This window comes from Benincasa hispida, chromosome 9, assembly GCF_009727055.1.
Source record: "Benincasa hispida cultivar B227 chromosome 9, ASM972705v1, whole genome shotgun sequence".
Taxonomy (NCBI): Eukaryota; Viridiplantae; Streptophyta; class Magnoliopsida; order Cucurbitales; family Cucurbitaceae; genus Benincasa; species Benincasa hispida.
This window is the reverse complement of record NC_052357.1, coordinates 66,999,110-67,022,329: the sequence shown is the minus strand read 5'-3', so window position 1 is coordinate 67,022,329 and position 23,220 is coordinate 66,999,110. Positions and strand designations below refer to the sequence as shown.

At 35.2% G+C, this 23,220-nt stretch overlaps 1 protein-coding gene across 3 annotated transcripts; it reads right to left on the bottom strand.

Moving 5' to 3' along the window:
* Positions 1 to 1,116: 1,116 nt before the first annotated feature.
* LOC120084564 (isoamylase 3, chloroplastic) lies at positions 1,117 to 22,235 on the bottom strand. Of its 3 annotated transcripts, XM_039040364.1 has the most exons (25): positions 22,095 to 22,235; positions 21,865 to 22,007; positions 21,588 to 21,651; positions 21,413 to 21,484; positions 20,674 to 20,831; positions 20,140 to 20,218; positions 18,791 to 19,024; positions 17,743 to 17,847; positions 16,175 to 16,279; positions 15,474 to 15,608; positions 15,264 to 15,350; positions 15,079 to 15,136; positions 13,836 to 13,899; positions 12,585 to 12,684; positions 10,922 to 11,022; positions 9,322 to 9,373; positions 8,461 to 8,523; positions 8,003 to 8,092; positions 7,848 to 7,920; positions 3,118 to 3,197; positions 2,704 to 2,808; positions 2,521 to 2,622; positions 2,385 to 2,446; positions 2,127 to 2,235; positions 1,117 to 1,463 (listed from the first exon to the last, which is right to left on the bottom strand). In XM_039040364.1, exons 2-25 carry the CDS (start codon positions 21,957 to 21,959, stop codon positions 1,338 to 1,340), a joined length of 2,319 nt encoding a protein of 772 aa, XP_038896292.1. In that variant the 5' UTR covers positions 21,960 to 22,007; positions 22,095 to 22,235; the 3' UTR covers positions 1,117 to 1,337. The 3 variants fall into 3 exon arrangements, with proteins under 3 accessions (XP_038896292.1, XP_038896293.1, XP_038896295.1); XM_039040365.1 differs by lacking the exon at positions 22,095 to 22,235 and having other exon boundaries at positions 21,865 to 22,088; XM_039040367.1 differs by lacking the exon at positions 22,095 to 22,235 and having other exon boundaries at positions 21,413 to 21,489; positions 21,865 to 21,942.
* Between the last annotated feature and the right edge of the window lie 985 nt (positions 22,236 to 23,220).

Sequence of the window (23,220 nt, the reverse complement as noted above, 5' to 3'; positions counted from 1 at the left end):
AATGGAAAGAGGGCAGCTGTCCTATGCCTTTGTCAACCGTACTATATTATTTTCCACATTTTATCTTGACACGTGTTTCTTACAACCATCTTTCTGTCCTCCTTTAACTTTATTTGTCTTTCTTATCTTACCGGTTAAGTTTTTTCTCCCTATATTACTCTAACAAAATGAGATATTACTATATTTTATAATTTCTCAGAGACATAAATTATACAAAATATTGTTTACCCAAATAAATCATAATTTTGTACTTCTAATCAATGTACGACAATTTACGTTTCGAATAATTACTCCAGTGACGTTTGAATTCCCAACTTCAATTAGACTGAGTAGACTATTATAGTAGACTCATATTTGAATTCCAATTTTAATAATTAATGTTTTCAATTATTATAATTTATAATTATTACAATATTACTATTTCAAATCACTATTTCCTATACTTTGCATACTAGACACAAACTATTATAAGCTACGAAACAAAGTATATAGTTAGATTGAGAACTGGTTTTAAACTCTATTTAACTTCTTTTGTCACATTCTATTAGAGAGCGAGCTCAATCATGAATCACTTGAGATAGTTGATGAAAACCATTATTTGTCACATCTTTAATAATCTTGTATTAAAATAACGATATTCCGAGCATTCTCTCTGTCTTTCTATTAGAACAGGTAGCCGGTTTGATCTTTATCACTCAAACTATATTATTGCTAAGAAACTGACGTAGTCGAAGAATCGTCTACAACTATATATTACATCACCAAGGCTCATCACTTCTTTTTTTTTGGCACCTAAAATGTTTTATCTTTCCAAAGTTTGAAGCAATACTCTCATGAAACTTGTGAGAACACTTCTAGTTCTTTCCTAACAATTTCTTGCCTATACCAAGTGCTAAAACTAATATACTTCTATTCCCAAAAATATTAATCACAATCTGGTAAGATTTTATTTCACAAGGATTTATATTTCATTCATTTAAAGACAAAACAATAAAAATCATAGAACGACAATCTCCTTTAAAAAGAAACAATTTTCATAAAGACAAATTCTAGAACATGTTGTCACGATACGACACTAATTTATCTAATGATCATAGATTTATCACATATATCCAATTATTGAAAGTAATTGCAATAATAAACAACATTCCAATCTATTTAGAAAAAAAGAATAATACTATAAACATAAAACAAGTACTTGAATTCCACGTTGAGGTTAGCTTTACACGCTCTCCATTAGATTACATAATTTATTTCTTCCGTGATATTTCAATGGTAATCTTGTACAGAACTGAGTCATCTGGCCCATTATGGTTTGATTTATTATAGAGTTATGATCAAAGTTCGTTTTCTAACTTGGCTTTCAGAAGAATTGAGGAATAGGGAGCCAAATTATAGGTGCTTTCAACCCCAGGAATGCCATCCAGTACAAAGTCATGGGGAGACTCCAGATTTGTGTCCACCTGCATTTGAAACGAAAAGCCACAAAATTTCATTCACGAATATTGTTTGAAAAAATATGCATTAAAATGTGAATATTAGTTATACCAAGCTAGATTTGTTGCAGGATGTGTTGTACACTGAGTTTTAATATGTAGGATAAAAAACATTTTTGGTAATTTAGTTCCCGAGTTTTAGTTGATAACGATTTGGTCACTGCACTTTCAAATTTGTAATAATTTAGTTGCTGAACTTTCCTAAATAATAACTTGGTCTCTGTACTTTACAATTTGTAGCGATTTAGTCCCTGTTATGAAAAATATTATCAAGATTTAGTGAAATTTCTTACCTCTGTAGATTGATAAACTGAACGGAAATCAATTTTATTTATAAACTCTAAAGACTAAGTCATTTGACACTTAATTTTAATGAGATTTTTCATGATAGGGACTAAATTGTAAAAAAAATTCTACCTATTGAAGTTAAGAGATGAAGTCAAGAGATTAAATTGTTTCAAATTTAAACGTACGAGAACTAAATCAGAAAACCTTTATCAACTAAAGTTCATGGACTAAACTGAAGTAAATTGTAAGGATGTGCATAATTGATTCTTCGGACTTCGAAGTTTTGGAAAAAGACAAGTATCAACAAATTAGAAGCAAAAAAATGGCAAGGGAGAAACTAACCACACGAAACCATCTCCGCTTTGTCGGAGGAGAGGGTAACGAAACATTGACAGAATAATCATGAGCATTGAATGCCAAGTAAACGTCTTCTCCATTATCATCATGAAGCCTGTAAATAGTAGTAATCGTCAAAACATAAAACACACAGGTGCCTCTAACTACAGACCAAAAACATAAATAGTTGTTATATCTCATGCATAATGGACTAAGCGAAACAAACATGAATTTTCAAGTTTTGCAGAATTCAGGAGTGCTTACGTGTAGGCAAGAAATTTACTTTCAGGATTGTCCCAATTGCTTTCATGCCAACTTATATCATTCTGAAATGAATCCTCTGTTAATCCCGGGGGAAAATATTTTGAAGGGTTAAAAAAAAAAAGTGAAGAGAAATCACCTTGCTTAGAAAATTTTCCCGGCTGAATAAATGGGGATGCTTCCTACGAAACTTTATCACTTCAGAGAAAAATCTGAAGTGATCCGTCTTCCGTGCCTCTAACTACAGACCAAACACATAAATAGTTATTATATGAACTTCGACTTGACAAGGGCTATGAAAGGTTATTGACATAACAAAGACCTGATCCCAAAGGAAATGGTTAAGAGCATTATCATGTCCATAGCTATTGTTATTTCCATAACGAGTATGCCCGTACTCATCCCCCATTAACATCATTGGCGTTCCCTGAAAATAAGCAAACAGAAACTAACGTTAGTCCCCATAATTTAAATAGAGCGAAGATAGAACCAACAGAATTCCAAAACCACGTTAGAGATATTATAAGAAAAGTACATGCCACCAGAGACGCAGAAAGCTTCACTATGATGAACAGAAACAACTCAGAAATGATTTTTTCAAGGTGTGTAAAAGAGTATTCTCTACTAAATCTAACTTTGTAAAAAAATAAAAAATAAAATAAAATAAGAACATCCAGATCTATGAACTTCGAAGCTTACTATATCTATTGAGGGCAGGGTATTGGAAATGTTATACCTGAGATGTCATTAAAGCCAAATGGAAGTTTTTCATTTGCCTTGTGCGCAAAGCTTTAATGCTTGTATCTTCCGTTTCACCTGTCATATAAGTTGGCATTGAAAAACATTTATACGTATTGACTCTAAAAACACTTTATTATCAGGAAATGATGAAGCTGAGTTTAAAACGTGTATGATTCTGCCTAGAAAGGTTTTTTCATGTTGCAAGGCACATGAGGATGTAGGCAGCTTAACATGTTCTTGTCTAAAAACATAATCTGTTGGAAGGTGGTTCCAAGTTAAGGGGGGAATCGAACCACAGTCTCTAACACTTTCGTATACCATTTGAGCTATGCTTGCTTTGGCAAGATGGCTCCAAGGTTCAAGGTTCCATACCTCATTGTGCTTGGTAATATGAGGATTTGACAGCCACTAGACCTTTTTTTTTTTTTTTTGGTAATAATACTGAGAAAAACACAAAGGTTGATAGCCTGCCGGAGGTTCTCCCTCCCCTGCAATTTTTTGCCCAAATATTTGCTTGTCTTTAACTTTCCTGACTCAAATTCGTAATTACCATTACCATTTGTGACCTCATTAAAAAACTCACCCACTAACAACTATTTTGTCCCTACTAACAAGATCATTCCTGAAACACACGTCATTCTCAAGTTCGTAAAGGTTGTTTCTAACACTGGCTTCAAATCAATAGCTACAGCCAGCGTATTTTCTTAGAAGCAATTTGGATATTGTCTATGGGAGTTGTTCACAGCAGTGATGCTCCCACGAGAGGTGGAGGCATAGAACAGATTGTTGGTCGCATGTCAAGTGAGCCATGTAGAAAGTATTTGCATGTCAACGGTCTCAAGATCGAGTGAGCAAGAAAGAAAGCAGCAAGGGTTGATAGCGCTGTTCAAATTTCATGCATGAGGCGAAGACTTAGTGCAAGAAGGAAGAAGGAACGGGGCACTTCAAATTTCAAGCAAGAGGCAAAGATAGAGTGCAAGAAAGAAGAATGCAAGGGGTTATTTTAACGGCTTCAAGTTGTTTCCTACCTCATCTTAATGTAAGCTGATTCCACCATGTAGAAGTTCCCCCCGAGCTTGCAGACAACCAACTTAACTATTTTTGTTTTTGGTTTTCTACATTATTTAACCAATTTTGGACTTATTCCAAATCATACCATCAAAACAAAGGCAAATCTTCTTTCATTTTAAATCTGGAACCTTCTTGATGGATGGAATTGTGCTTGTGGCTTTCTTGCATACCATGTTCTTAGTTTGCTGAATCAGCCTCAATTTCATTTTTGTTGGTCACAGTTGGAAATAGGGTTTTTAACCTAAGGGCATTTATGTAATTGTGTAAGACCCCGGGTCTAGGATTTCCTACTGTCTATTTATATAGTGTGTCCCTGTATATTTAGTGTATCGGTTTTAAAAACAAATAAGAAAAGACTTTATATCGTCGTGTTCCACGTAATCTTACTGTTCTTCTCTTCCCTATTCTCTATTTTTAACATGGTATCAGAGCACGATGACGAAAACCTAGCCGTTATGGAAGAGAATCAACCTCAATCCTCCTCTGTTGATGGGTCTTCAAGTTTTGACATGAGAACGGCAATCCGAGCAGCGGTAAAGGAATGTTTTCAGAGCCCTACCGGAATTAATATCTGCCGTTCAGGTATAATCCTTGGAAAATCGCCCTCAGCCGATCGGGTATCACCATTTCGAAACTAGTCAGAATCCGATCGGAGCTGGAGCCGGCCGCGAGGAACCAACGATTCATGATCGGAGCTATCACAATCATGGCAGAGTCGGTGGTCTCGGACGTGAAGAATAGGCTGGCCGCGAGGAGATGTTGACCGTCGATCGAAGCTATCAGGGCAGAGTGAGCAACGTCGGAGGCAAGGAGCAGAGGAGTCGTGATGATCTGATTAGGGTTAGTACCGATCTGGAGCAAACCGGACCGGTTCGGGTTGAACCAGGGCAAACCAGCCAGACCCGGTATTTTGATTTTAATTCCAACCCGAACCGGTCCGACCCAAGGCTAGCCCGATTCGAGAACGCAACTTTTAATTTCGACCCGCGATCCAAGGCTAGACTTGTTACAAGAGGCTTTACCCAAACATATGGAGTGGATTATTCTGAGACGTTTTCACCTGTGGCTAAACTTAACACGATACGAGTGCTTCTGTCAGTAGCTGTGAATAAAGATTGACCCCTACACCAGCTTGATGTTAAAAATGCGTTTTTGAATAGGGAACTTAAGGAGGAAGTCTATATGAGTCCCCCTCCCGGGTTCGAGAGTCAATTTAAAAATAAAATGTGTAGATTGAGGAAATCACTATACAGATTGAAACAGTCTCCAAGGGCTGGTTTGACAGGTTCACGACATTTGTGAAAGCACAGGGATATGTTCAAGGACATTCCGATCACACTCTTTTTATAAGAAGATCAACATCAGGGAAAATAGTTGTTCTTATTGTCTATGTTGACGACATTGTTTTATTTGGGGATGAAAGACTAAAAGCAGAGATGGCTAGAGAGTTTGAAATTAAAGACCTCGGGAAGCTAAGATACTTTCTGGGAATAGAAGTGGCTCGGTATATCAGTTTCTCAACGAAAATATACACTGGACTTGCTAAAGGAAACAGGTATGACTGGGTGTAAACCTGTTGACACGCCAGTAGAATACAATGCGAAAATCGGTGATAAGAATGATGGAATTCCTATTAATAAATAAAGGTATCAGCGGTTAGTTGGGAAGTTGATATACTTGTCTCACACAAGACCAGATATTTCTTATGTAGTAAGTGTTGTGAGTCAATTCATGCAAGCTCCTTGTGAGGATCATATGATAGCAGTTGAACGTATTCTTCGGTATCTAAAAGGAACTCCTGGTAAAGGCCTAATGTTCAGGAAAACCGATAAACGATCTGTTGAAGCTTACACTGATTCTGACTGGGCAGGGTCTGTTGTTGATAGAAGATCTATGTCTGGATATTGTACGTTTGTCTGGGGAAATCTAGTCACCTGGAGAAGTAAAGAAAAAAGGAGTTGTTGCTAGAAGTAATGCTGAGGCAAAGTATCGGGCCATGAGTCTAGGGATTTGTGAAGAAATCTGGTTGAAGAAAGTATTATCAGATCTCCAGCAAGAGAATGAGCTTCCAATGAAATTATTTGGTGATAATAAAGTTGCCATCGGTATTGCAAACAACCCAGTTTAACATGACAGAACTAAACACGTGGAGATAGACAGACACTATATTAAAGAGAGGTTGGACAGTGGAAACATATGCATCCCTTATATTCCTTCGAATCAACAAGTTGCTGATGTACTTACAAAAGGGTTATTGAGACAAAATTTTAATTATTGTGTAAGCAAGTTGGGGCTTGTTGATATCTATGCACCAACTTGAGGGGGAGTGTTGGAAATAGGGTTTTTAACCTAGGGGCATTTAAGTAATTGTGTAAGACCCCTAAGGTTTCCTACTGTCTATTTATACAGTGTGTCCCTGTGTATTTAGTGTATCAGTTTTAAAAACAAATAAGAAAAGATTTTATATCGTGGTTTTTCTCCCTGCACTAGGGTTTCCACGTAATCTTGTTGTTCTTCTCTTCCCTATTCTCTATTTTTAGCAGTCACTAACATCAAATCTCGCTTGTTTAATAAAATGTTTATTGGGGAAAGTTAACACTGGACATGTCCAAATCTTTGACAGTTCGTAATTTACAGGACATCTTCCAATTCTTTCATGAATCAAGTCTCCATCGCCCTTCCTATTTCCTGTGCACATTTCAGCTCCAAACTTTACTTTAGAACATATCCCGTTCAGGTAAGGTTGTAGCTCTGAACTTTGCTCCTTGTAATTGATTGTTTAAAGCACTTGTTTTCAGATTAATTTTGCTCATACTTAAAGTCATCAAACTGATTTCAGTGAAGGCCTCCAGTCTAGGTTGACCATGAGAAGAGGAGAAAACTAGCAATATTTATAACCACTTTTCACTAACTACACTTGCTAATGACAAACATAACATCCTAAAATTTTTAACAATATCATATATATTTCCCAGCATGTCTATGAACATTGGCTTGAAGCTTGTGATTGTCGTGATACTCACCAACAGCAGGGGAATTTCCGTAAGAAACTCTGCTTAGAATATTATGTATTCACGGGTTCCCTCGTTTTCATCGCCTTTCGATTAATGGTTAGGTCTTAATTCTACAATAGAACCCATAATAAAATTTATTCTTGAATCAATCTTCTCAGTCTTTATTGTCTCGGGGCTCTTGGCTTTCTAATGTTCAAACCTAACGTTTATAGAGGCAAGTTTGGAAAACTTCAAGGAAACACAACTCAAGTAAAGAGTATAGTAAAATCTATTCTATTTAACTTAAAGCAAAAAAATGTTGCAATAATTAATAATAACGTTGAAGATGCCCCATTTAATCAGCTCATTTCATTTGAGATCTCTGATTTCTTTCTCTTCTTATCCTTCATCACTCTGGAAAGGCCCATGTTGGGTCTGTTATTTATTCTTTTATTCTATTCATTTTGAAAAAAACATAAAATAAATTGATAGTATTTTTGAGTATTGTAACAAAGCAATGTTACATTGAACTCAACTGACTAATTAGCAATACACCAATTCAACTGACTAATTAGCAATACACCAATAGATTACTTTAGAAAAATAATAATAATAAAATAAAAAACTACAATCAACCAAAAGTTTGGCCACTTGGACATACCTTCAAAACCACAATTCCAGCTGAAGTTATCATTGCTTCCATCATTTCCACCTTCTCCATTGACATCATTGTGCTACACAAACGAGAACATAAAGTTAGATTACAGATTTAAGGATCAATTCAAAAAAAAATTGGTACATGAAAACCATACATACCTTGACATTGTAAGAAACTAGATCACGAAGTGTAAATCCATCATGAGCAATAACAAAATTAATACCATGATAAGGCTTACGCTTATTCACCTGTAGAAAAAGTGAAAAGCGTAAACAAGACATTCAAAGAGCTTGTATATATCTATTGATAAAATAAGATAGAAGTTAAGTACTAAACAATTATGAAGATACAGAGTGATCTACACAATTAAAACCAACATTTTATTGCAGGGATACAACCAAGGGCCAAGTAACATAGCCAACATTTCACACCATAATCCCATATCACAATATACAACCGTGCAACAAGAAACTTTCACATTTGTCTCTAACCAAAGAAATGTAATTATTCTGTTCTCACCAAGATCAGTTTATATGTATGTGTGTGTGTGTGTTTATAATTCTTTTTTAGAGACTATTCTCAACAAGGATAACTTGAAAGAAACACCAACACTTACTTTGTAAAGATCAGAAGACCCAGCTACTCGAGTTGCAAAGCTTCCCTTCATGCCACAGTCACCCTAATATAGGAAAAGGTTTAAGAAAAATTATTAAGGTCTGTTACCGTTGGCTTCAGAGTTAAAGGAAAGTAATGTTTAATATCATATCAAATATATGTCTTTTCAAAGGGAAGAACAGCCAGTAGGGTAGAGTTACCAGCTGGGTTTCACATCCCCCATATTCAGTGCGGCTAATCCTCCAGAGTACTATCCTTCTGATAGTTTTCAATTAGCATCCTAATACTCAGACAAGTTTCTAGATGGAAGAAATTTGATGTACTATATTGTATATGGGCTATTGTTAGTTACTGAATATTCTAATATTTACTGCAAAGTTAGACAATTGGGGGTTTAATTGAGTTACCTGTTTATCAAGTTTTTACCATTAGTTAATCACCTACTTATGCCCACCTTCACTCGAAAACATGAAATTTCAATCAGATTAATGAAATTAATTGGTTTTCTTAAGTTCCTGCCACATCACTTATATAGTAATTACTGGGGTTTTTGAAGATTTTCCAAACTTAATTTGCATCAGCTACTCAAGTAATCATGAGTCCAGTCTCCACAAATCAGAGAATCCTCTTCATAAAAATATTCCATTGACACACATTCAGCAAGAACTTTATTGAACATGACACTACTGTCTATATCCTGCACTTCAAAATTATACAAGTATTAAGAGCCATTAAAAATATTATATAATTATGAAAATAATTTCCTTTCCATGTTTACTTATTTGATCCAATATCGACTCACACGTCAGTTAGGAAAAAGATGGAAATAAAGAAATAGAACTTTGTTCCCACTCAACATTACCTTAATAAATTTCCGGATATCATCACGGTATATTCCATTCCATTCAGCCCACCTGCATGAATGAATGTACCAAAAATGGATGGATGCTTAACAATAAACTAATCTAACAAGACAATATTCATTAAATGTTAAACTAACCATATGTACATTTACAATCAAGAACATGTCTACAAAACAGCCTTGAAGGACTTGACTAGCCTTTAAAAGATAACTTTAAATTTGGGGCAAAAAAAACCGATGCTCAATAAAATTTAAGGAAAATTGCACAAACCACTCCTAAAGTATGAGGTTTGTTACAATTACACCCCTAAATTTTTAATTTAATCAGTCACCTGTCCTAGACTTTGTAAAGTGTTGCAATCGACCTCTTAGATTAAAATTGGGCAACTCACACATACGTAGGAGAAGGGCAAATTGGGTTAAAATTCTCTCTGTATTCTTCTCTTCTTCTTTGCTTCATTTCCATTTCCATCCACTTCATCGCTGCCATTTTTCCCGCCTGAAGCTCTTTCCACTAAATCTGGCTATCTTCCGATCAATCCCACCACCGATCCGCCATTTTCTTCACCTTCTACGAAGCCCAAACCCCGATTTCCCCCCTCTCGAAAACCCCTCTTCTAATTTGGCTTCAAGGCGGCCCTGGTTGTTCTTCCATGGTTGGCAATTTCTTCGAGTGCGGTCCATGGCGAATCAATTTCCACAAACAAAAAATCGAACCCATTTCCCTAATCCCCAATCCCGGCTCATGGAACCGAAGATTTGGCCTTATTTCTCGACAACCCAATTGGAACTGCCTTCAGCATTGCAACAACAAAAGATGATATCCCTAAAAGCCAATACTCTATTTCTAAGTATCTTTTTACTGTAATTTCTTCGTTTATTGAGCTAGAGTTAGCATTTGAGAATCGACCTATTTCGATTACAGGGGAACGCTGTGTAGGGAAAATATGTGCCTTCAATTGGGTATTACATTTTAAAGAAAAGCCCCAAATTGTTTTATGATAAAAGGGTTAATTTGGTTGGTGAAGAAGCATTGAATCACGTCGAAGCAGAGAGCTTATACTTTTATTCCATTGCACAAACTCTCTCTGCCATTTCTTCTAGCGATAAAGTATCTTCTCTTCTCCCTATTTTCACTAAACTGGTCACCTTTTCCTCTTCCTCCTTGATTCCTCTGTAATGCTGAGCAAAGAGTTTTTTTCTTATGACAAATTTGCTCTTCTCCTACATATGCCTGAGTTACCCAATTTAACCCAAGGGGGTTGATTGCATCATTTTACAAAGTCTAGGAGAGGTGATTGATAAAATTAAAAATTTAGGGGTGTAATTGTAATAAACTTCATACTTTAGGGGTGGTTTGTGCAATTTTCCCTAAAATATACTATACAAAAAAGAATAAGAACATATCACATATTTCATATCATATGTCAGTTATTAACTCATACCTCACTTGTTAAATATCACTAATTTAAGCTTAAGCTTCTGAGATAAACGGTAATCAAACAAAAGACATGCACATATATATATTTCTGACATGTAACTCTAACAAAAGATATATTGAAACTCAAAATCAATAATGCAGAGGGAAAGAGATAGCTACCGATCCCAATTTGGAAATCTTCCAACAAGATAAAGACCTCCACAATCCCAAGGTTCTGCAATTATTTTACACCTTGAGAGAATAGCATCTTTTGAGATCGCCTGAAACAATAAAAGATGTAAATCTAGTGCCATATCTACCTGACACATGCTAAGATAAAATGAAACAGACAAGAGGAAAATATGATATCTACAGAGCAAATAAAGACGGCTAAATTTACACCAAACATACACTTAATTAGATTGCAAGATTAACAAGACGGCAGAAGAATCAAGAATTTTGTCTTTCAAAAATTGCAGAACGAAGGCCACTATTATATCAATGACAACAATTGTGTGAAACTATTGACAAGAAAATCTGTGTTTTTTTTTAATGGTTAAAATACCATTTTGGTCCCTGTAATTTGGGTTCCATTATATTTCAGTCCCTGTATTTTCTAATGTCCAAATTTAGTCCTTGTCTTTACAATAATCTTAAATTTCGTCCTTCAAAGTTAATTTTGATCAAAATTTGTTAAATATCAATAATAATTTTCATGAAAGACAAGACACCATGTGAATATAGTTTCAAATTTTATAAAGAGAATGTTAATTAATATTGACTATTTTAAAAAAAAAAAAAAAATCAACAATTGAACAACAATAGGAGCTAAATTTATGATTTATTGAAAGTACAAAGACTAATATTAAACATTTGAAAGTACAAGAATAATATGAATCAAAACTAAAATTACAGGGACCAAAAATGATATTTTAACATCTTTTTATCAATAGAAAATGTTAAATCATCGATTGACCCAAAAGCTTAAGCTGATGTGTCAAGGTAGTAAACTTAATATTATATCAACATTTGTAACACTTTCCCTCACTTGTGTGTTTGAAATATATAGAAGACCCAACAAGTGGAAATCGATATTAATTGGGAAGGAAATAAAATTCTAGGGGTGTGAACACAAGACCTCCTTCTCTGATAACAGGTGTTTGGGACAAAGAGTGGAGTTGTGAACTCTAAGGAGTTGTGAAATTTGTGGAGTTTGGGAACTCCTAAGACCCATAGTTTAAGTAGTTAAAAAGTATAAAATTGATGTTTTTAGTCGTGGGGCCCACGAACTTCTTGGGCGAACAAGGAGTAGAGTTCACAACTCCACACTTACCAATTCCTACTCCCACAACTCCTTGGCCCAAACACTCCCTCCCTGATTGATCCAGAAATAGAATGTATAAGTAACTAGAGATAGTAGTATGCAAAATTACAGGATTGAAATTCTACAGATTGCAAATTTGAATGAAGGGAAAGAGATTTGAAATTCTATAGGAAGATGAATACAGTCTCAAGGAATTCAAAAACCCAACAGTCACAAAATTATCAATCTTACCTTACCAGTCAGTCCCCATTTCTCTATTTTTACAACTAGTGGTCTCTATCAAACTCTCAGCAAATGCACACTTACTATACCATCCCTCCATTGACTATACAACCTTTCCTGCTGGACTTCAAAAAATAGAAACTAAAAACAGGCTACTTTATCGAAAAGACCCACAAAGTTAAATAGACGCAGCAATGGGTTCTTTGTGCAAAATGTTCTAGTTTCTCTCCATCCAGATATAGAATAAAATGTCATGTCTGTAGGTTAACAAAAAGCCACGTACACAGATTTACATACCCTTATGAGTGGGGGAGCACTAAGTGGAGCACCATCCGTTCCCCGGCAAAGAACACTAGCAAGATCAAATCTAAAACCATCTACATGATAGTCAACTACCCTGAAATTGAGTGTCGTAAGATAAACAAAAATGTAGTTAAGTTACAAGATATCATCTATAACTCCTTTTTTATTATTACCATTATTTTGTTTTGATACGAAACAAGAAACTGTATTAATCACAAAAGAACAATCTAAGGGCATAGAGCTGTCTCTTATACACATCTAGATGTGTATAAGAGACAGGGCGAAAAGCCCCTCTGCCAAGAGAACTAAAGCAACGAAGCCTCCCAGTTCTGGAGGATTTGAGCAAGACTATAATTACAAAAGAAAACCTTTTGTCCAAGAGTCCATGAAAAAGAAAGTAACTTGTACAAGGTTACAAAAATCAACAAAAGGCTTAGACTCATCTTCAAAAAGCTCCCACAAAAGAGCCCGAGCCACACACCCACAAAGAATTTTTGCTTTACCTTTAAAGCACCACATAATTAGAGCTTCCAAAAGCCTCCCGAAGACAAATTTTTAAGTTTAGAGCTTTAAAAAGTTGCTCCCAGCAGAGTTGCATTTAAGGACCTAGTGGTTACTAGGTTCCTCCCCGATAAAGGATAATGAACACACCAAAGGGGGCAAACAATCATTTCTAAGCTTCCTTTGTTTTTCTTCTTTTTAAACACATCAAATCCAATGCAGCAGTAATCGACTTCGGATAAATGAAGTTTTCCAATTTCAAGCAGCATAAAATGGAGTATGTACATGGTAGAATATGACAAAAAATTACATACTTAAAACTATAAGGTCGTATGAGGAAAGTTGTGCCTGTTGCTCATTTGCTGGGGCACCCATTTAAAAAGGAGAAAGAGCTTCTTTATTTGAACATTAACCAGGCCTTTCTTCTGGTCAGTTTGGATCGAGACTCGAGAGAAATCACCCTCTTTTTGTAGGCAAAGAGCTATCTTTTGAGAGCTTTTTCGATCGTGTTATGTTTCTTGCAGTGACTAGGTGTGAAGTCTTTTTAACTCCTTTGGATGGGGTTATTGCCCCTTTCTTTTGTAAGTTTCATATATATCGATAAAAAACTTCTTATTAAAACAATAACATAATAACAAAAGGTCGTGTGCAAAACCATATTTAGAACTGAAAAGCATGTTTCACAGTCTAATAGGTCAATTTCTTCCCAATAAGTTTCTGACGAAGCTAGTGTGAAGCCTATACCAGTGTCTTAAGCTGTCAAGAATTAGTTCCATCACCACCGGATGATTACAGTTTAAGGTGTTGCCTGCAAAAAAAAGGAAATCAACTCAAGACTACTCATAGATTATTGACATTTTAAAACAAATGATATTTATCCCAATTTGGGGCCTTTTTTTTTTTTTTTCTCTTTTTTGTAATGTTCATATATTTTTAGGAGGAATGGTTCTTTTTCTCCACTCCAAATGGGAGCTTGTTTTATTCAACATGTTGTAACTTTTCAACCATCAATGGCTGAAATTTTCGTTTCTTGTTACAAAAATACTTGAAAAGATGTAATATATTTGAATTGTATATTTTTGGAATCCAAAATAATCTGACAATTGCGCCCTCTCCGTCAACTTAATAGCATCTCTCACTGACCAAATACAGTTGGCTAAGCAGTAACTTACCTAACTAGCCAACAAACTATATAATAATGGCAATATATCCCAATTAATCTATCAGCATTAATTGCCAGGAGCAACTACATACAAGTACAAGGCCTGTAAGTAAAGTAGTCCTCTTACATCAACTCTCGTCCCCCACCCCCAAAATTAGATCTTCTCTTTGAGCAAGTAAATAAGGTATGGCTATTTTGTAGGAGCCCTGTAATGTATTTCTTCGAACACAAGCAGGCTACCTTGTAGCAACCATACATAATGTCCAATCTACACAAGTTCCACAGGGGATTTTCCATGCTACATGAATTAAATGTCTCTCTTACTTCCCGTTTGAACCTTTTCCCTACTTCTTAAAAATAAATAAATAAATAAAAGAGAAGATTTAGTCCATGAATTTATGTGCCTTATGGAAATACTGTATTTCTGACATTTTAATGTAGAAAATGAAAGCCCATCCTATACGAAGAAATATGATAGAATTAACTAAAAGGACCAAGAAAGAATTAGGAGCCTCCAATGTCTCTCCTGAAAGTCATCTTAACTGCTCCATTCCCCAGCTAACAGCATGCATATCCAGGCATACCCCTAACCCAATACCATCCTATCTTGCATGAAGATTTAATCAACTCCGTCCACCCATTCTCCAAGCATAAGTGAAGTACAGGAGGCCTGGGGCTAGAATTACTCGTGAAGTGTAAACTCAAAGAAAGCTACTATAGTTAGTTTCAAAATTTAACTTAAGAATGTAAATTGAAGAGACAGAGTTATGCATTCAGTGTAAAGCTTCTGTTTGTATAAGCATAATCCAAGAGAAACTAATTTACCACAGCCAGAGAAGTTCAAATATTGACCATTATTCCTTAGGTCCAACATGTAATAAACCTACAAAAGAAGTTAATGAGAAATTTAGAAAATTCAAACATACCATTTACTGTTGATAGAAACTAGTAAGTTACCCAAGCTAAAACATGTAAACTTGCAAACTTACTTAAAGAGATGAGTACAACACCTTATTATCAATGCCACGAAATGAAGTAGTATAAGGATTTACATCATCCGCCTCATTAGTATGGTTGTACACAACATCCAAAATGACCTGCAACAAGAAAAAGACCTCACTCCATAATGAAATAAAGATTATATATCAAGGAAATTTACTGCCAACAAAGTGACTGAGACCAAAATCAGATGTAAAATCACATCTATGTACATGATTTACCTCTATCCCAGCAGCATGCAAGGCTTTAACCATTTCTTTAAATTCCCGCGAAGCATTAAGAGGTCCTCCACCAGCACTAGCATATCGACTCATTGGTGCAAAAAAGTTGATTGTGGAGTAGCCCCACATATTGATCTTTAAGGAAAAGTAGGCATACAGGCCAAGTTAAAAAGAACGTGACAGTGGAGTATAAAGTTCACTTTCATACAAATTATCATTCAAAATTTTATTTGGCTGGCATATTTCTAAACCATAAAATTGAATCGCATACCTTTATGAGATTTATCATCATCATCACAAAAAAGAAGTATGGATAATAGAGACATGATGGGCCCCAACCACAAAGACATGAAAGAGGAACAAATTAGTTTAGGTGTTTGGGTATCAGAATTTGCAAGTTGAGCCACTAGTCTCAGTCTTTTTGGCATTTAGAGGGGATTAAGTTTATCAGAACAACCTTCATTGAAATTCTTTTCACAAAAAGTATCTAAAAATCAACATTTCAAGTACAAAGATCTCCTTATCTCTATAGCCATGACACCTAAAAAAACCAAAGAACCAATTTTTCACACTTGTGGGTACCATCAATTTAAATGAAGAATGTGGTATAAGACCTCTGATCTAAGCATTTCACAACAAAGATAATGACGATGTTCAGTAATCGCCAATAAAGGATAATCAAGTTATTGTGTAAAATTTACCATGTGATCCCTGGGGTTGGGATGCCTCTGAAACTCTAACTCATCAAACTCAAAGACAGGCAATAATTCAACTGCATTGACACCAAGCTCCAGCAGATGTGGGATCTCAAAAATTGGAAAGGTAAAAGATTAGATATATAGATCACTATAGAAGGGGAATTGCAAAAGAGGCAAAGAAAAATGAGAACTACTGGTAAATTTTCAAAGCATTAAATGGAAAATGAATCATTTCCTTTGTAGATTCAGGATCTTACCATTTTATTAGCAAAAGGCAATCATTAACACAGAAATCTTCTGTTGCCAATGATTGTATAAAAAGGGGCAATGAGAGAAACTATTTCACTGTTAATCTTCAACAAATACTGTTTGCACCCTAGGTTTATATATAACAGAGGAAGAAAATACAAGAAACAATGGCCAAAAAGGCCTAGTATATTCTGTCACCCAGAGAAGAAGTTAGAATGTAAACTGTATCAGCCAAAACAAATCAACTACACTGAGCTATGTTTAAACAAAGAAGACAAAATATAAACAATAGGAGTAGGAATTGCTACATAACAAAAGAACAATTCTCCCATAGATAACTGATATGCTGACAAGATTCTACGACACCTAAGAGTTCTAAATTATTTATGACCAAAAAAAATCAACCAAACTCCGGGTTTAGGCACTCACAAACTGCGGTGGACAATGGTCATATTCCTTACTTCCAGCACATCCTTAAACCAAATGTAGTTACTTTAAGTTTCTCTTTTTTGTTTGAAGAAAAAAATTTAAGCCTAAATGGAACAAAATTCCAGGCCATCCATACATCTACATCACCTCTGATGATAAAGCTAAAACAGATTGATGTCTTAACATGCTAAATCTTATTTTTGTAGTATGTCATAAAGCCTTAATTGTTCATTTCCCCAAGACTTTTGATAGCTCCTTCGCTCAACTTATTTTAGGGACTCAATTCAATGATCATGCTAGAATTATATAGTCTGATGCCATGTTCGCCAGTTTCTGGAGGTTGTGGTTCAAAACGGATCAACAGAATTTCAAGGGGACTGAATCAAGCACAGTAGACCTTTTAGGACCTGATGAAAACTTTTTCTTATTGGTGTTTCCTTTCCACTGAATTTTGTAATTGTGTTTTTTTTTTTGCATATCTTTGCCAACTGGGAGGCCTTTTCGTAACCCATTTGGACATGTGGGGAGATATCTCCCGATCCTCTTCTTTTCCAATTGTTCTCTGGGGCAATATAATTTCTGTTTCCTATTTAAAAAAGATAATAGTATGTCACAAAGACAACTCTCCATCAGCCTAAAAGCTTCTGCAATATTATATGCACAAGCACAACAGTCATTCCTTCTCTAGGATATTACTATGATCGAGAATATAGTGCTGTAAATCATTACACCATTGCTAAGTTATCTCTACTAAAAGCAGATACAAACAGAATTAATGTATGTGCCATCAATCATACTTTCATCACGGTTCTTGCGAAATTAGAACTTGTAACGTCCCACAAGGCAAAGAAAAAGGAAAGCATGACACTAAGATTTAACACAATAATCTCTACCTTTTCAATAACACCCAGGTAGCTTCCCCGTGTGCTTGAAGCCAAGCCACTAGATTCATCAGCTGTAAATCCACGGACATTCATTTCATATATTACAAGATCTTTCTGCATATAAGTTTGAAAATACGTAGTATGTCAAGATCTAAAACAAAAATACAAATATTCTTAAGAAAAATAAAACCGTATTGGAGAAGCAGTGGAAGAATTCACGAGCAGTAAATATTTTTAACAAAGCTAACACTTTCATTTATAGTTCTTATTGAGATAAATGAAAGTACAAAATACCTTACTTGAACAATATCTATTTTATAGGTTGTACAACTATATCCTTGAGTTCCAAGGAGATAAATGAAAGTACAAAAGAAGGCAGTAAAACACAAAGAGAGAAAGAGAGAGAGAGAGAGGACAATAAGACTTAAAAGCCACCGGGACTTGAGAAAGAAAATTACAAGGACCTAAAAATGTTGGTAATCAAGACGGTAAAAAAAGAAAAAGAGAAAAGAAGAAGTTTGCGAACAGGAATTCAGAGAGAGATTAAAATGAGCCAAAGCTTAATGATCCTCCCATAAAATATCAATACCCCAAAAGGTTATCTCATTTCTTTCTAACCAAATATTCTAAGAAGACCACAAAAGATGATTCAAGTCCCATAAAGCTTTAAAAGAAGTAAAAATAAAAAAGTAAATATCACAGAATTGGCAACAAGGACAAAAGCAAAGCTCTCCAAATGAATTCTAAGGCCCTAATCCTAAATAAAGACAGCCTAATTCCCAAATTAATATTGTCACGGTAAAATCTTGCAATCTAAAGTAGTAATTGGGTAAAGAAAATCTAACACACGTATTTCACTCCTAAATCTCTGTCTTATACAGTTATACTTCATAGACAAATGTGTTAATGCATTTATTCAGGTAAAAGATATACCTTAAACATTAACACGTGTGTGTGCGCGCACGCACACACACACAAACAAAAACAAAAACAAACAAACATATATATTTGTGCATGGACCTCAAAATTATTCTAGCAGTAGATAAGAAACTTCTACCTCTAGTATATTAGGAAGCTTATAGTCATTTCCCCAATCAAAAGGCAAGCTATCAAAATCATAAGTCCCAAGAAAACCAGATGACTTATTTTCACCCCCAAAGTATCGGCGACCTTCAACAAACTTGGCATATGGATCTAAGAGCACAGTGCTGCCATCAAACCGATGCCCATGATGCCAACCTTGCGGACCATCAATCCTATAACCATATAGGACACTTTTTCGAGGTAAATCCTGATCAAAGAGCATTATCAAAATTGTAAAACACATGAATTGGATCGTTTTCTTCACAAGTAAACTAAACAGAGAAGGAGAAAACTCAAACAAAGGTCTATGAGATCTATCTAACTAACCAACATCACAACGGAAAGAAAACGATAGAACTACTTTGGTATATGCATGCCCTCTGGATTACCTCCATTCCCCACATAATAACAATAATATTTAAAGGAGAAAAAAATGGAAGAAGAAGAACTGATGTGTGTTTCCATGCTTGCTTGTGCGTTTCAAACTCTTTTTGACAGGTGATTGATTAATGTGCATGCAACTATTATTCCACCTTCGAACTTATTGACCACTAATTGTTCAGCTTACAAGTGACTTCATTTATTTACATCTTAAAATCAGCATGACTACCATTAACAAATATGGAAGAAGAAAGAGCATGCAAAGCATAATGGAGCTGCATGACCCTGAATACCATATTGACGCCACAGGATATATGAACTACAAATAAATAAATAAATATCAATCTTTAAAACAAATGCCTGAACCATATTCCATAATTCTATTCAACAATCAGGCTGAATCAAACAGTCAATTATCAAAGCTGATCAATATGCTAAAACCTGCAAGAATCAAGGAAGATGAGGGCTTTCCTTGTACAGAATAGCCAAATGGGCTGTGGAGAATAATAAGGTAAACTGTGAAACCAATTAGTCAAAACTGCAAGGTAGAAAACTAATCAGATTCTCAAATATATATGAATTTTGATTCTGATGGTCCAAGTCATGTCCAGCCATGCCTGCATAAGTGACTCCACTAGTTCTACTCCCTTGCCCTCTAAAAAGGAAGCGACTCCAAGAACTTATCAAGGAATTTTTAATACATGACTTAGAACTTAGAAGCCTTTCCTCTGATTGCCAACAAGCAAAATGCCACAGATCAGAAAGTAACACCACATTATCACATGCAACAATAAAAACCCACAAAACAATGTGTTGTACCTTCTAAATACTAGAAAGGTATATAACATGAGATTCCAAATAAGTTACAGTGACGGAAAATGATGACTCTAGATTAAAGCAACAGCACTGCAAAAGTTGATCAATATATTTTTCCTGCCCAACCTGGAAACAAATGTGCCAAATGTCTCCAGTTCTATTGTTATCAGGGTCCAATTTGAACTCCAGCATTCTATCATCAATCCTGAAAGGCCATGTTAACACCAAAAGCTTGGAGTTGAATGAATGAACAGGAAAAAGATGTGTGTGTGTGTGTGTGTGTGGTGGTGGTGGTGGTGTGGGGGGGTGGTAGTGTTGGGGGAATGCTGATATTACTACTAAACTGACAGTTCAAACAAATATTCAAGAAGACAACCTCAAGCACCATGAGAGAGAGAGAGAGAAGAATTTGAAATTTGATTTAAATATAATGTGGAAGATAGAAGTAGAGGCCACTTCAATTGGTATAACTTTTGCATCCCAAGCATCACATCCTTTCAACCACAAGCTAGCCAGTGGAAGTTGTTCATGGATGATAAATATCCATTACATGTTGCTAGCTGATATCTTAATAAATGCATCGCACCGCACCCAAATTTAAAGCAAAAAGTTTATATGCGGGATTTTAATCCCATTACATATTGCAAGTTAGAAACGCACCTCTCATTAAGTGATAAACAAATGGTGACAGATGTAGCATGCTGTGAGAAAATTGCAAAATTGATCCCATCGGCAACTTCTGAAACGCCCAATGGAAATGCTTGGCCTGGGAATATTTTCAACATCGGGCCAGTGTCCAAATTTTCAGGAGCTTCTTGCTGATGTTTGAAACAGAGACCATGGGCCATGTTAAATGGAGGGTGCTGATAGCATTCATTGCCAGGTAACATGACATATTTGGCTTAAATAAAACCAAAAACAGATAGCAACTTCTAACCATACAAAGGCATCCTACATTATTATACATAATGCAAAGGAAAATTGAAAACACGTCCTCATTTCTCTCCCTATCGATCTTGGCAGAAATTGTTATTTACTGTCATAATGGAATATCATTTACCATAGAGAAGTAGTCCATGAAGTAAAGACATGGCTTCACATTCTGAAAATAAAGTAACTGCTTAATTCGCAAACATCTAAAAGTTGGATATCCCGCATTCATTTTCCAAGTCCCAAAGATGTGGCAGTAGATATCAGTTTGGATTCTTGTGTTGGTTTTGAACTAATTTTCATCCCAAAATCTATTGTAATTTATATTAATATCCTCTCCAACCGTGATGATTTTTCTCAATCGTATGAGATTTTCTTTTTTAATTTGCAGACATCATTTTCATTCTCCCTACAATAAATACACGATGGAACTGAAAAATAAACACGTCCATTAGGAAAGAGTATGAACCTCCAGCACACGTTCTTGATCGCGACGACCAAATGCGCATACAGTGCAAAGCTTGACGCCTCCCTGCTTTATCTAACCTAAGCAGAAAAGTTCGGCCAAGTCACTAGCAAACACAATAACATTCATCACAAGATGAAAGCAATCAAACTTAAGCAGCGGATATCACCATCCGTACCTCACTAAAAATATCTTGGCTGCAGCTGCTGCTTCCTGGCGCTAGCTTCCCTTGCGGCTTCGATCTAATCAAACGAACAAGGAAAATAAAGTCAAAAGGACAGAAAGAAACATCCTAAGCGCCTCACACAGCCAATAACACCTAACAAACAAAATTAACCAATAGAACTCCATATCAATTAGGACGGCATTGTAGACAGCTCCATTTCCGATTTAAGAAGCAAATTAAGAAACTACTGAAAGAAGCAGAACTGCGCCAGTAGATTAAAGAAAAGTACCGGAACTCAACGGAATAAGCAGCTCTCGTGCAGGATGATGCAAAGAGAGGAAGCTGAAGAGAAGCGGAATGGTGGAGAGGTAGATAGCGGACCATCGTCGATCTTCAAAGCTGGAAAGTGATCAGATTACTGAGAAACTGGCGCTGAAACAGTGATGAAGATGAAGATGATTGCATGTAGTTAGTTAGAGAGATGGGAATTTGGGAAGGTTTTTGGAAATCGGAATTTACCGATTTGGAAAATCGAGCGCGGCGGCAACGAAATCGGATGCTTCTTAATTTTCATGTCTGCCACGTGAACGGACGGACCGGAAGGATCGCCAACTTGATTTCCTTCTTCGCCCCCCATACGTGGTTACTTTAGGATTAGCTATAGCTTTGCTTGTCCTTTTTCTTATAAGATATCAAATTTTTTGTGGGTCCCACCCATAAACCTCTGAAGTCTGACCTGACTTTATTTAATTCATCAGTTGGATTCTAATTTTTTTTATTTCATCAAAATGATCCTTAGGCTTAATAAGTGTATGAAATTTTTTACGAATTTAATTGAAAGTTGGGTAGAAATTTTGACCAAATTGTTAGGTTGCATCGATTTGAAAACTATTAATTTAGGTTACTATGATTCGGAGAAAAATATAATTTAATCTAAATAATTTTAAAAGTTAAAATTTAATCTTTATAATCAATAATACTTCATAAATTATTTTGATTTAAGTATAATTGGGGGTAGTGAATTCGAATTATATACCTACTAGTCTTAATTATCAACATATTCAACATAGAATGCAAGTGAAGTTTTGTAATTAGAAAAAAAACTAGCATGTAATGAGCAAATATGTATAGTTTTGTTATAATTTATAATTACTACAAATATTTAAAAATTAGAGAACATAACCAATTTTATTTTAATGTTTTCCTGATAAATTCTTATAAAAAGAAAATTCCCAAACATATTTATATATATATATTTAAAAAGAGCCCTAAAATTTCTTCTATATATTACCAAGTAAAATATTAATTGAAATTTGAAATTCGTTTATTCATTAATGGTAATTTTTATTGTTTTTAATTAGATTCCATTCAAGTATTTAGTTTTATTTTTTAGTTTAATCGATTTCTGAAAAAAAAAATAATAACTTTTCACGTTAAGTAACTCTAATCCTTTTTATTTTTATTGTAAGAACGGTACTAAAAATATTCACAGGGAGAGCGGGACCTTGATGATCTCTCCATCTTCGTCCCACCTACTCATTTTATTTCTCGTTCCTATAAAATTAAATGGAGAATTTTGCAAGAATCGATACGGAGATTTCAGCCGAAATTTTTTTCTATTTGTTTCTTTAAAAAATTTAATTAA